The sequence below is a fragment of the Eucyclogobius newberryi genome, unplaced genomic scaffold, assembly GCF_026437365.1.
Source record: "Eucyclogobius newberryi isolate DKJ021-1_F unplaced genomic scaffold, fEucNew1.0.hap1 SCAF_14, whole genome shotgun sequence".
Lineage (NCBI taxonomy): Eukaryota > Metazoa > Chordata > Actinopteri > Gobiiformes > Gobiidae > Eucyclogobius > Eucyclogobius newberryi.
In genome coordinates this window covers 32,030,113-32,045,404 of record NW_027315768.1, presented here as the reverse complement: position 1 = coordinate 32,045,404, position 15,292 = coordinate 32,030,113, and the positions used below count along the sequence as shown (strand labels likewise).

At 44.2% G+C, this 15,292-nt stretch overlaps 1 protein-coding gene across 3 annotated transcripts in view; it reads right to left on the bottom strand.

Moving 5' to 3' along the window:
- The window catches only part of sema5ba (sema domain, seven thrombospondin repeats (type 1 and type 1-like), transmembrane domain (TM) and short cytoplasmic domain, (semaphorin) 5Ba), a 378,099-nt gene that overhangs the window by 90,474 nt on the left and 272,333 nt on the right, over window positions 1-15,292 (bottom strand). For all 3 annotated transcript variants that reach the window (XM_072445266.1, XM_072445269.1, XM_072445267.1), the window contains exon 9: window positions 11,543-11,828. In XM_072445266.1, the coding sequence (XP_072301367.1) occupies window positions 11,543-11,828 (286 nt within the window). The remainder of the gene's footprint in view (window positions 1-11,542; window positions 11,829-15,292) is intronic.

Here is a 15,292-nt window from a genome sequence, read left to right as displayed (position 1 = left end):
TCAAGTAATATAATTTTGTAGTTTCTGAATACACGCTTGACTGCTCTGTTATCATCTGTATTTGTAGTACTTGCAGCAGTATTGCAGTAGCAGACGACGCACACAAAGTCAAACGCGTTCGCAGATTCGGCCTCAGTGACTTCTCCGTCTTTGTCATTTCATGGTGGTCGGGAACAAAATGCGCGGCGTTTCCTCCCGAGATGTGGAAGCTGACGCGCTCCGAGACGTGTCGACGGCCCCAAATATCTAAACGCGCTCGGTCCCCAAACAGGAGGCGGCGAGCAGGTGGTTGATGGCGGCGGAGGCGGATTTATACACGTGCGACGCCGCGAGGAGCAGGCGCCGGGCAACGAGAAACCACCAGGAGAACGAGGAAGGAACGGGTTAAAACGCCTGTATTTATGGATACGATTTCACCATAACTAACATGTTTGTTGTTGGCATATGTATTTTTTACACTTAATTGTTTGGCTGTGAATGGCATGTTCCGTCACGATAATATCACAGTTTTTGCGATACACGCGATAATCGATATGTTGCACACGATATTCTGTGATATGGCATTATATTTTACAAACCAAATACATTTTAACAACAATATTTCTTTGCTAAACCACGATCTGTGCAAATCTAATGCAACATTCCAGTCGTATAAAGTGATATTTCTGCCATTTTGTGATTTATTTTACAAACCTAACGAATTATTTTAAACCTAAACGAATACATTTAAAGACATGTTTTAACACTTTTAGCCTGAGTCATTCCAGGCAAAGCAATAACATGGAGACAAACAGAAAAAAAAAATATATATTCTTTTTAAAATGGTTTCTGGAATTAAAATACAAAAACAAAATTAACCAATTCCTTGATTATTTGGAGAAAATAATCAATAGACTACTGCAGTCCTACTTTCTTCACTTTCTGACATAAAGAGTGTGAAACGTGAGATATTCAGAGCCTCTGGAGAGTTGGCAGACGCAGCAAAACAATCAACCACAGAGCAAAGCCATTATTGATATCTAAATTGAGACGAATGTGATTTTTTGAGGCGCAAACAAATAACTTTTATACTTGAGCAGCTCCAGTGATTAGCCGTGAACACAGACAAATTGCTTCAAATACGACGTCGCTCCACTTTATACTTATTTTTCCAACTGTACACACACAATTTGGGACTAAATTAAATCATAAATTCCTCTTTAAAGCATTGGTCCTTTCATTCCATCGGGTTTTTCCAGGTTCAAACACACTCAAGCTGCAAATGACTCGCGTGTGAAAGAGCCAGTGCACTTAGCATGTTCTACTCTTAAAACTGACTTGAAAACTGAAAAATGTGAAGTTTTCATTAAGAAAAAGGATTGAAACAAGTATTTTATCATTTGAAACTGAACATATTGCACTTTTTAGAGTAAGGAACACTTTATATCGTCCTGTAAGGTTATTTTTTATTGTCCATCTCTTCGTTTTATGCTGCTGGGGTTAAATAGAGCGACACTTGCAGAAGCATAAATCTCCAGATCTCGGGTTGAAGTACTGTGATAATGCTTTGTTTATTTGGTCGTGCTCGTGCTGTAAACGCGCCTGGATGGTCGCCGGGGTCGGAAATCCATCCGTGTTTATGGCCTAATATAATAAGACTTTGGACCAGTTGGGACCATCATTTTGAATTAAATATGCCATAATTATGTTTTTAATGTTAAGTTGATGTTTATTTTTATTGTTTTGATGCTGTGTTGTGTTCTATTATATATATATATATTTGAAAACTGACAAAAAAGAAGAATAAAAAGATTTAAAGTTAGTCCAAGATGTGAAACTATCAATATTTTACATATCAATATATTTACAAGATAATGTTTAAAGCTGATATTGCACGTACTATTAAACTGACCTCAAAGGGCTTCGACTGACAATTAAAGTGAGTTTACATGTTTTTGTAATTATTGCTCTGATTGGTGGGGTAGAACCTGTGGTAACTACGTATTATAGTTTCACTTGAGTCGAGCTGAAGTTTGTTGAGAAAAATTAAGATGAAAGTGACAGGAACTAGTGCTCTAAAGTTCTGAACAGAATCCCTCTGTGATGTCATCAATAAGCAACTTTTTCCATCGAAAATGCAGGAACAATTTGCACACGACTGACGCATTTTTCTGATAGTTTAGGCAATAATTTAACAAAATAAAGGTGTATTATTTGTCAACTCATAACTATTACGTACTTTGTCTGGATTTTGACCATTGTTTACAGTACGGTTGCTAGGTAACAGTTGTGGAATTACCTCTACCTAAATCTGCTGCTCATGTCAAACCAGGAAGTACAAGTATATATAAACTTCACCAAAATGGTCAAATGGTGGAAAAGAAGGGAAACATTTTAGTCAGTTCTGAAATATAATTATGTTCAGTAATTCTGCGCCAAAGTTCTAAACAGAATCCCTCTGTGATGTCATCAATAAGCGCCATTCCATCGTAAATGCAGGGACAATTCGCTCACGACTGACGCATTTTTTGGACAGTTTAGGCAATAAATAAAAAAAATAAAGGAGTATTAGTTGTCAAACCATAACTATTAGGTACTTTTTGTGGATTTTGACCATTGTTTACAGTACGAATCCCTCTGTGATTTCATCAATAAGCGACATTCCATCAAAAATCAACAATTCGCTCACGACTGACGCATTTTTTGGACAATTTACACAATAATTAGTAAGCGCTTCAACACAATTATGTTATGTACGTTTTACAGAGTGGAAAACGCGCATCTTCACCAACGACACAACGCTCCGACAAGCCGACGGCGCTTTGCAGTCCGTAAATAACGCGCTCGTTGTGGAGACGGGCGGCTCTTTGCCAAATCGCTGCTCGTGAATCCCTAAATAAGCAGGATGGATGCGGCTTGTTCGGCGGTTTGTTGCTGCTCGTCGGCGCTCCCAGATAACGCTCTCCGCTCCGTTTTCGCCGACACGAGCCCCCGGTGGAGATTAGACCGTCTGAAGTGTCATTAATCCACCGCTGAACTCGTCTGGAGCAGAACGGATAGAGAGGATCCCAAACTTTCAAACTAAATGTCAAACGCGCTAGTGCGGCGTCGTATCCGCGGGAAACGGGGAAGACAAACATGGTCGAAATGACACAAAACAAGCAAAAATTTGTCGTAAAAAGCACTTTATAAATACTTTGGTTCTCTGTTCAGCCATTCAAATACTGATTGTGCCTTTTGAGCGTGAAAATACACAGAACTGCAGATATATGTGCGATATGACAACTACACAATGCACAAAAGTATACAGATTATTAAAGATAAATAGTGATTAAAAACAGACCTATTTAGAAATGTTTTAGCATCAAGATATACTTCAAATAAGTACTATAAAACAGGGCATAGTATATACAGTTATTTCCATAGTGTGGGGGAAATGAAGGTTCTCCTCTCTTATCACTGATCTAAAAGCATAAATCAGTTGTGAAATATTAATAAGTCAAGCAATATTTTTATTTCGAAAAGCACAAAGTGTGAGGTGCAATGTAAATCCAATACATTATTATTAATCAAACTAGAGGCTACTGGCCTTAAAGCGCCTAATTTTGACTTATTTATACCTGTTGTACATAGAAATTATAGTTTTTAAAGAAATCGAGCAGGTCTTTGTGGAGGAATGTGGAAAAATCTGTCGAAAGCCAACGAAAATATACACATCAAATTCATTATGAAAATTAAGAAACTGATTGGACTTGACAAAAATCACTACATTTAACACATAAAACTGCTATAAATCCGTGTGAAATGCAGTACTTGAGCATTGTATTACACATGTATCTGTACTTTTACTAATAACAACATTGAGTACTTCCTCCACCACTGGCAATATTCAGTTGTAATTACGTAAAATTGTTGTGCGGGGAGATAAAATACTTCAAATATAGATGTACTCTGGTTTCACTGAGGGGCTTTAGCTGTTAAAAAGACTTATTTGTTGTTGTTTTATTCTTACTATGACACCAAAAAATAATTTAAGTTATTTTTTAAACTTTTTTTCTTCTAATTAAAATTTTGAGTGCATAAAACATGACTACACAACTGCTCTTACCGGGTTTGTAGTAAATTCAAAGGATATACTGTAATTTGTAGAAAATAATCAAAACGGGCCCTAAAAATAGCGGTGTCGGCCATGAAAAACAACAACAACAACAACAACAACAACAACAACAACAACAACCACCACCACCACCACATCTCCTTCAGTATTTTCCCCGCACCGCTCCGTCCTCCATTATTCTCTCGCTCTCTCGCTCTCGCTGTTCTTGTTTTGAACCCTTTTCACTTTCCCGACATTAAAAGCCTCTATTTCGGTCGCTCCAGCCGCACAAACTGCAGCGCCGGCTCCTGCATTTACGGCGGCTCCTGCATCTACGGCGGCCCCTGCGCAAAAATCACATTACGCTCGGCCCCGGCGGTGAATGGACCCGTAGTGGAGGGAAAGCAGCCGAGTCAGCAGAGGGGTGCACACACTGAAGAGAGTGGTCCGGTGGGGCGGGGGGCACACACCAAAGAGAGAGGTCCGAGGGGCACACACCGAAGAGAGAGGTCCGAGGGGCACACACCGAAGAGAGAGGTCCGGGGGGCACACACCGAAGAGAGAGGTCCGGGGGGCACACACCGAAGAGAGAGGTCCGGGGGGCACACACCGAAGAGAGAGGTCCGGGGGGCACACACCGAAGAGAGAGGTCCGAGGGGCACACACCGAAGAGAGAGGTCCGTGGGGCACACACCGAAGAGAGAGGTCCGAGGGGCACACACCGAAGAGAGAGGTCCGGGGGGCACACACCGAAGAGAGAGGTCCGGGGGGCACACACCGAAGAGAGAGGTCCGAGGGGCACACACCGAAGAGAGAGGTCCGAGGGGCACACACCGAAGAGAGAGGTCCGGGGGGCACACACCGAAGAGAGAGGTCCGGGGGGCACACACCGAAGAGAGAGGTCCGAGGGGCACACACCGAAGAGAGAGGTCCGGGGGGCACACACCGAAGAGAGAGGTCCGGGGGGCATACACCGAAGGACAAGGCGTTCGGAGAGGTCTGAGTCAGCAGCTCGTCCGGCGCTTCCACTGGACACGTTCAGGGGCGCAGAGGGGCCCATGATGTGTTGAATAATAAAGTACTATTTGGAGGGGTCGGAACACGTACTTTTAGAGACGCTCGTTCAAAATACTGCATTTCAGGTTAAGAGTTTGGGGAATGTTTTTGAAGCTGAAGTCGCTGATATTTAAAGTGCCTCTGACTCTGACCGGCTGGACGACTCAGTGAACGAGAGATAAATATCTCTCTTCATTGTGTCTCTGGTCTCTCTCCCTCTCACTCTCCCTCTCTCTCCCCCTCTCTCCTCTTTTTCTCTCCATCCCTCCCCCTCTCTCTCCTCTCTCTCGCTTCATTGTGTCCCTGGTCTCTCTCCCTCTCTCTCCTCTCTCTCGCTTCATTGTGTCCCTGGTCTTTCTCCCTCTCTCTCCTCTCTCTCGCTTCATTGTGTCCCTGGTCTCTCTCCTCTCTCACTCTCTTATTGTGTTCCTGGACTCTTTCCTCCCTCTCTCTCCTCTCTCTCGCTTCATTGTGTTCCTGGACTCTTTCCACCCTCTCTCCCCCTCTCTCTGTCCCTCCTCTCTCCCCCTCTCCTCTCTCTCTCTGCATGTGTCTGCCGGGTGTCGGGATGTCAGCGCACACACAAACACCTTCTGTTCCGAGCGCCGCCTTTTTTTTGTCACCCGCAATGTAGTTATTTTGTTTTCTCTCCCGGAATCTGACGTGCGCTGCTCCGGGTCGCCTTGTACAAACTAATGACTCTGTCCGAGCCGCCGAAGCTGCGCTGACAGCACAAGAATACCATGTTGCCCTGGAAACCGCTGTAAACAACACAAAGCAAGGAGTAATTAGGAAGCCGTGCAGTTCTGTTCAGTCCTCGGCTCTCACGCGATCTAACTCCACGTCCTCTTTGCACGAGCCTTAACGTCCTTCTACCTATTTTACCTTTCCCTCCTCTTTCCCTCTCCCTCCTCTTTCCCTCTTCCTCCTCTTTCCCTTTCCCTCCCCTTTCCCTTTGCCTCCTCTTTCCCTTTCCCTCCTCTTTCCCTCTTCCTCCTCTTTCGCTTTTCCTCCTCTTTCCTTCTTTCTCCTCTTTCCTTCTTCCTCCTCTTTCCCTTTCCCTCCTCTTTCCCTCTTCCTCCTCTGCACACGTTCAGACCATCTCAATCTGCAAACCTCATCTCCGAGACAAATGAGCTGAGACGTACTGATTACAACAGTCGATATCTGTAGATTTAATAGAGCAAATTGCACATTTCTCTCCACTTTGATTATTTCAGAAGTCAAATAAAACTCCAATCGTGTAGATATGAAGTATTTCTGTCCACTCCAGTCCGGTGTCCAGTGCAGCTCGCAGAGACGCTCGGTGCGCTGTAAAGCAGGGCCGGAGTGAGGGAAGGGAACGGAGGGGCTGGGGCTCCACTGGGGGCCACCCACAAGTGATCGGCAGCATGTGAAAAACAGTTACAGTGTTCTTAAAATAAATAATGGGCCAATGTCGTGGGCCAGAAGAATGATGTATAACTATAAAGTATGGGAACGAGCTACAGTAACATTTGGATTTGTTGATCTAAAATACTCCAGACAAAATAAACTATAGGGATTCATAATTATTGGACCAATGCCTACAAAGGTCTTGGGAACAGTACCCAATATGTGTCACTGCAGGTGGGGGCAGGTGGGGTTAGGTGGGGCCATGTGGGAGCAGGTGGGGGCAGGTGTGGGCATGTGGGAGCAGGTGGGGGCAGGTGTGGGCATGTGGGGGCAGGTGTGGGCATGTGGGGGCATGTGGGAGCAGGTGGGATTAGGTGGGGGCAGGTGGGAGCAGGTGTGGGCAGGTGTGGGCATGTGGGGGCAGGTGGGAGCAGGTGGGGGCAGGTGGAGGAAAGGGGCCCCGTCAGAAATCTTCCCCAGGGCCCCAAAAGATCTAGAGCATTGCCATATTAAACTTTTCATGCTCGTCTCCATGGAGATGTTATTGATTTGCCTGGAATGTTCCACAGTTTGATAGTCAACTTGTATTATCTCTATAGAAAGAAGCGTGTGGTGCCACGGGCCGAGGTACAGGTCAGATCTGCGGAGAGGCAACCCCGATCACAGTAAGAAAGCATGTTTATGAAGATGTTTTTAAACGATGCATAAAACTTCGTCCCTCGCGTCGCCAGAACTCAATCCGACGCCGTTTCGGTCCGTTCTCCGTTCGTTTCTACCTAAAGTCACGCAATTACCTCAAAGACAATCCCCTCCAATCTGAGCCCATTTCAGACACTTTTGGGACCGAGAACGAGGTCTGGCGCGCTCCGAGGAGACACGGCTAACACGGATAACACGTCTCACACGCCCGACTTCTTCTCCGGCAGCACCCGTCCCCCGGGCACCCGCGGGACCTGCTCCGAGCCTGTTCAATTTGGATGGACAGATGGAGGAGGCGTTGGCGCTGATTGCATTTACATCTTCAGCAATGAGGGACAGAGCGGTGGGGATTCAGACGGAGGAACGAGGACGAGGCCTGGGAGACGAGCGCCAGACGAAAGGAGGGTTTGGCTCCTGAGCAGTTTAGGGCCTCACTTTGTGCGGCGCGATCGTTGACACAGTTTCAGCTCGTGTTATCATGAATGGGCTTCAAGCGGAATAAGAAGAAAGAGCATGAACTACCAGATGGAAAAAAATGTCCCTTTTAGCTGCTTGCTTGTCTGCTTTGAGTAGAATGTTCCACAGTGTGGCATTAAAATGATCAAACACATAGATAAGAATAATGCCATACTGCGGGAAATTGTAGGCAAAGCAATATGTTCTGGCTTATGGACGAGACATTCATTTAATCAGATTTAAATTCTGTTTATATCTATATTTATACGATTAAGAATGTGTCTTCAGAATCCAGTGATTGAAATTCAGATTAAAATCAATTCAAATACTGTATTTTCTGGACTATAAGTCGCACCAGCCAAAAAATGCATAATAAAGAAGAAAAAAACATACATAAGTTGCACTGGCGTATGAAATGTAGTTGCAAGTGTGAAAATAACAAATAATATCACATATAAGTCGCTCCGGAAAACTATGAAAAAAGGTGCGACTTAATAGTCCAGAAAATACGGTATGTTTACATGGTTAAAAAAAATTCAGCGTGAGAAATCCATAGACATTTAAAATACAAAATCTGATGAAACAAAATGAGCTTCGACACTGGCTTCAGTTTTGTTTAGTCCTGGTTTAGTGCTTTTGCTCCAGATGTTTCGTTCACGACGACTGGTCACGATTTATTATAGTTCCTGATCATCTTTACACCTGTTTTAAGACCTATTGAACCAGTTTTCTTCACGATAAGTCAAGGTCCTGGTTTAGTCCTGGTCTAGCTCTTGTTTAGTCCTGGCTTTAATCAAGAAACCAGCCTTTAAGAGCTTCAATCCCAGATCCCAGATCAGCTCATATCGTTCAATAAAATATGTAAAGATCCACACATTTTCTGACAGCAGAGCAAAATGACAGTCTGACAATCTCGATACTTGACAAATGCCTCTTGGCCGAGACGGTGGGCTCTGAGTAAACAGGCGTAAACAGGCGTAAACAGGCGTGTAGGCTGAAGACCGGGACAAATGTTTGTTGTGAACAGGTAGCAACAGACGGCAGCGGAAACCAAGCCTTTCCCAAGACGCAGCTCTGAATACATTTGAATAACAATGAGCGATGACTCAGATAAGTTTGCATAAAACTTTAAGACGGAGAGATGAAGTCATTGGACGTCTCGAAACAACTGTGGCTTCGTAAGGAATCTCTGTGCTACAGTCGTTGGCCTGACACTTTCACATACGCACACACCGAGTCGCTTTTCTATTACCGAGGATGAAGGACAAGTTTCTCCAACTAAAGTCAAAACAAGACCATCGTCGAAACAAAGAGAAGGAGTCAACTGTCACCTCCGGAGTCTCGCTTTAAAACCGACAAATCAAGTTCGAAATGGGGGGGTAACAGCGCCGCCTGGTGGTCGGGTTAAGGTGGCAGCACGCATTTCAGGTGGCAAACTGGCAAATACCGTATTTTCCGGAGTATAGGTCACACAAGCCAAAAAATGCATCATACAGAAGAAAAAAACATACATAAGTCGCACTGGAGTATAAGTCGCATTTTTGGGGGAAATGTACTTGATAAAATCCAAGACCAAGAACCGACATTTCATCTTGAAATGCAGTTTAAAATAATAACAGATGAGAGAACATGGTGAATAGGTGTACGTATGCTAACGCTAACACCTTCAGCTACATGAGGCACAGACAGAACTGTGGTAAGTGTCTGGTATGTTAACGTAACATATGAACAGTTATTCAGATAACTATAGCATAAAGAACATGCTAACAAGTTTACCAAAGCATCAGTTTTACCCCAAATCACTAAATCCATTGAATTCTTCTTCCTCTGTGTCACTTCTAAACAACTCCACAAACTCCAGAGGAAGAGGAAGTGCAGATTCTTCTTCTGCGTCGCTTAGAGCCTAGAGCGCCCTCTTGTGGTCGTCAGAGTGAAAATAATCAACATGTGAAATGCAGTTGCCAGTGTGAAAATAACGAATAATATCACATATAAGTCGCTCCGGAGCATAAGTCTTACCCCAAAACTATGTAAAAAGGTGTGACTTATAATCAGGAAAAAACTGTATCTTTTTCTGTATATAAAATTAAATTAACTGGCCACTATCCAGTGGTTGGTTCTTTCTTTCCATCTACCTCTTTCCCCCACTCTCCAATATGACAGTGTAACAACTGTATACGACGTTCTAAATAGAGTTTTTCATTTACTTATTTGCCCCATATTTCCAGCTGATGCAGAGTTGGCAAAAACAACAAGCCTAAAAGCACAGCCATCATCACCTTTTTCCTCGTGAACTCATTTAGAAGATAAATATCGCACGGGCCGAGCGCTCAGGCCCCGGGAGATCCATCCACTTCATCTTAAGGCAATAAATAGTCCTCGGAGCAGCTGCGGCGTCGGGTTTCATAGGAGTTACAATGTTCATAATTAAGAGGAAACGTAGAGCTTTTGACAAGGGTGAGGTAAGACACATGCAACCAGAGTCTGCCAACCCAAGATTCCAATTGAGTGGGAATTGTTTAAGAAAATATGATGGGACATATTTGGTCACGGTGATTTACGACTGACGATCTTCTACCGTCTTCACAGCCTTTCCCGCTAAAGCAAACCGATCTTTGAGCAAGCGGTTCTCCTGGGGTGTTTGTGGTAGAGGGACCCATATAGTATTATATTGGGATAATTCGTAGGACAGGTCGATATTTGGTTTTGGCCGACCTGTTGCCTAAAGTACATACAGGGCTGTAGTTGAGTTTGTCGGAAATTTAGGAAATTGAACTTACATCATTTGAGGAAAATAATCTAAATCAGTCTTAAATATCGACAGAGCTTATTAGGCTTTATCTGGATTTGGAGCAATCGGCATTGGCCACGAAACGATCCATCAGTCTGTAATTCATGGTTACTGTATTTTCAGAACTATAAGTCGCACCGGAGTATAAGTCGCACCAGAGCCAAAAAATGCATAATAGAGAAGAAAAAAACATATACAAGTTACACTGGAGTATGAAATGCAGTTGCAATTGTCAAAATAACAAATAATATCACATATAAGTCGCTCCGGAGTAGTAGTAAGTATATAAGTATAAGTCGCACCCCGGCCAAAACTATGAAAAAAGGTGCAACTTATAGTCCGGAAAATACGGTAACTGATTGACCAACAAGTGAAAACATTTGCCTTATATAAATATACACAATAATACACAATTGTGCCACCAGAGAGCACACAAGTGTCCTCATACAACTGAAAGAAAAAAGCTGTATCTCCAATAATAATTAATTAATAATCTGATAAAGACTGAGAGACACTGCAGTATTTATGGACTAATACTAATCAAACATGTTTTATTCAAATGAAGATAAGTTTATTATCTTAAGTTCGGGAGCCGGACCACGCCCCTTCCTGCAGCTACACTATTTAATCATCCAGATCACACACACCGGTGTTCATGACTTCGTGCCCCTCCCTCCCACCCTGTTTTTAATCATTGTAATTCTTCTAATATATATCCTTGATGGGGGTATCGAGGCCCGGGAGCATTCAGCCCTCATCGCAAGAAGCCCCAAAACGGCATCAACTTCTGTACATTTGTGTTGTTCATGTTTCTCGCACGCCAATAAACACTTTGCATCGCAGCTGGGGGCGTGGTCCTCACTAGTGAACATGGATCTCATGAAGAAAACAGAGATAATGATTCAGCTCTTTGGGAAACTCTCAGTCTTTTACATGCTCAAGCTAAGGTGAGCGGCTAATGCTAGCATCTTTACACATCAAATCTTTGTTTATGAGCGGTTACTTCATCGCCAGGACTAAACCGTGCGTCGAACCCGTGAGTTAAATGTCGTAATGTGCCCCGTGAACACTAAAGCGCCGTCGGTACTCACACGTTGGTGGTGAAGATGCCGTAGATCAGGTCCTGCTCTGGGAGGTAGAAGGTGCTTTGGAGTTCGTTGTAGTAAAACGGTATCTCTCCGGACCGGGAGCAGTTCAGCCGCGCCTTCATGAACGTGGTCCAGGTGTCCTCCAGCAGGAAGCGGCCGCCGATGTCGTTCTTGCAGACGCGCGCCACGCGGGAATACACCGTCTTCCCACAGTCGTGCTCCACCGCGTTCTCGCGCAGGAAGAAGAAGGTGAAGAGGCCGATGTCGTAGGCTGAGATGAAGTGAGGCTCTGGAAAACGGGAGAAAAAAGGGGAAGCGTTTAGAATATTTAGTTTATTTTGAAGATACAAAACATATACTATATTTTCTGGACTATAAGCTGCACCTTTTTTCATAGTTTTGGCCGGGGTGCAACTTATATTTATATTTATATACTTATACTCCAGAGCGACTTCTATGTGATATTATTTGTAATTTTCACACTTGCAACTGCATTTTACATGTTGATTATTTTCACAAGAGGGCGCTCTAGGCTCTAAGCGACGCAGAAGAAGAATCAGCACTTCCTCTTCCTCTGGAGTTTGTGGAGTTGTTTAGAAGTGACACAGAGGAAGAAGAATTCAATGGATTTAGTGATTTGGGGTAAAACTGATGCTTTGGTAAACTTGTTAGCATGTTCTTTATGCTATAGTTATCTGAATAACTGTGCATATGTTACGTTAACATACCAGACACTTACCACAGTTCTGTCTGTGCCTCATGTAGCTGAAGGTGTTAGCGTTAGCATACGTCATGTAGCTGAAGGTGTTAGCGTTCGCATACGTCATGGAGCTGAAGGTGTTAGCGTTAGCATACGTACACCTATTCACCATGTTCTCTCATCTGTTATTATTTTAAACTGCATTTACAGATGAAATGTCTGTTCTTGGTCTTGGATTTTATCGAACACATTTCCCTCAAAAACGCGACTTATACTCCAGTACGACTTATATATGTTTTTTCTTCTCTATTATGCCTTTTTTCGCTGGTGCGACTTATACTGCGGAACGTTTTCTCACATTTATTCAATTAGAGGTGCTTTCTATTGCCAGACGATTACGACCGTGACAATTGTGCCAATGGATTTTTGCAACTTGACAATTAACTGAACTTATCTGAGTCAAATCTCCTCAAATCGAGATAACGTACTCTCAATTTAGGACGTTTTAACTTACCCGGCCATCACTTTTTACAATGTACTCAAGCAGTCTCACCCCAAACGTTGAGCACTGACGGCTGTTGCCCGCCATGCATCGATTGTCTCTCTTCTTAATAAAGTCCACGCTGTATGTAAAACTACGCTCGTAAACAACAGCCGTCCGCCGACGCTGTCTTTGCGCACGCCTCTTATTATTTCTGATGACTCATGTTTGTCAGTTTGGAAAGCGCAGCGCCGCGTATATTCACATTCTGCTCCCTGTTCTGTATTTGACCCGGTATCGCTCTCGGAGGGACGTCGTTAATCACTCGGGAGTCGGGAGTCGTAATAAAAAAATAAGATAAAACAGGCACCAACCCCCAGTTAAATCCACTGCCCCATGGATTTACCATCAAACCATCAGGCAGATTTACGAGCGCTTGTTTTGAATCGCTGCATCTACTCGCGACACACTTTCACACGCTTGACATTGAGCTCTGACGCCGGGCGAGCTGTGAAGGCGTTTTACTGCGGCCGATAAGACGGCCAAAGCAGCGCCATAAACACCATCAATAAAGGCAGTGTTTTCTGCAGGACTTTGGTTGATAAGCAACTCAAAAACAAGTTCAATCCATTTTTCAATAATGATACTTTAAAATATATTCTAGAATTGACCTGGTGTAGACCTGGTTTAGTCCTGGTTTAGTCCTGTGTTAGTCCTGTGTTAGTCCTGGTTTATTCCTGGTTTAGTCTTGAATGGTCCTGGTTTAGACCTTGTTAAGTCCCGGTTTAGTCCTGGTTTCGTCCTAGTTTAGTCCTGGTTTAGCCCCGGTTTAGTCCTGGTCTAGTCCTATGTTAGTCCTGGTCTAGTCCTGTTCAGTCCTGCTTTAGTCCTGTTCAGTCCTGCTTTAGTCCTGGTTTGGTCCTGCTTTAGTCCTGGTTTAGCCCTGGTCTAGCCCTGTGTTAGTCCTGGTTTAGCCCTGTGTTAGTCCTGGTTTAGTCCTGGTTTAGCCCTGTGTTAGTCCTGGTTTACTCCTGCTTTAGTCCTTGTTTAGCCCTGTGTTAGTCCTGGCTTAGTCCTAGTTTCGTCCTGGTTTAGTCCTGATTTCGTCCTGATTTCGTCCTGGTTTAATCCTGGTTTAGTCCTGGTTTCGTCCTGGTTTAGCCCTGGTTTAGTCCTGTGTTAGTCCAGGTTTAGTCCTGGTTTAGCCCGGTGTTAGACCTGGTTTAGTCCTGGTTTACTCCTGCTTTAGCCCTGGTTTAGCCCTGTGTTAGTCCTGATTTAGCCCTGTGTTAGTCCTGGTTTAGCCCTGCTTTAGCCCTGGTTTAGCCCTGTGTTAGTCCTGGTTTAGCCCTGTGTTAGTCCTGGTTTAGTCCTGGTTTAGTCCTGGTTTAGTCCTGGTTTAGTCCTGGTTTAGCCCGGTGTTAGTCCTGGTTTACTCCTGCTTTAGTCCTGGTTTAGTCCTGGTTTAGCCCGGTGTTAGACCTGGTTTAGTCCTGGTTTACTCCTGCTTTAGCCCTGGTTTAGCCCTGTGTTAGTCCTGATTTAGCCCTGTGTTAGTCCTGGTTTAGCCCTGCTTTAGCCCTGGTTTAGCCCTGTGTTAGTCCTGGTTTAGCCCTGTGTTAGTCCTAGTTTCGTCCTGGTTTAGTCCTGATTTCATCCTGGTTTAGTCCTGGGTCGTCCTGGTTTAGCCCTGGTTTAGTCCTGGTTTCGTCCTGGTTTAGCCCTGTGTTAGTCCTGGTTTTGCCCTGTGTTAGCCCTGGTTTAGTCCTGGTTTAGCCCTGCTTTAGCCCTGGTTTAGCCCTGTGTTAGACCTGGTTTAGTCCTGCTTTAGTCCTGGTTTAGCCCTGGTTTAGTCCTGGTTTAGCCCTGGTTTAGCCCTGTGTTAGTCCTGCTTTATTCCTGGTTTAGCCCTGCTTTAGCCCTGGTTTAGCCCTGTGTTAGCCCTGCTTTAGCCCTGTGTTAGTCCTGCTTTAGCCCTGCTTTAGCCCTGGTTTAGTTCTGCTTTACTCCTGGTTTAGCCCTGGTTTAGTCCTGCTTTAGTCCTGGTTTAGCTCTGGTTTAGCCCTGTGTTAGTCCTGCTTTAGTCCTGGTTTAGCCCTGTGTTAGTCCTGCTTTAGCCCTGCTTTAGCCCTGGTTTAGTCCTGCTTTAGTCCTGGTTTAGCCCTGGTTTAGTCCTGGTTTAGCCCTGGTTTAGTCCTGCTTTAGTCCTGGTTTAGCTCTGGTTTAGCCCTGGTTTAGTCCTGCTTTAGTCCTGGTTTAGCCCTGGTTTAGTCCTGCTTTAGTCCTGGTTTAGCTCTGGTTTAGCCCTGTGTTAGTCCTGCTTTAGTCCTGGTTTAGCCCTGGTTTAGCCCTGTGTTAGCCTTGCTTTAGTGCCGTTCATTCCCTCCATCATTTCCTTGTGTTTAGAACAACATTAGCTCAGCCGGGCTCTGAACACAGCAGTAAATACTGTGTTTGATTCTATTACAAAGACAACAGCTGAGTCTCGCTCTCAGCCAAATCCAACTTAAATTGGCCGAGGATAGTTTCATCCTCACGCACTTCCAGGAACACGCAGCGTTTTTCCACTCCA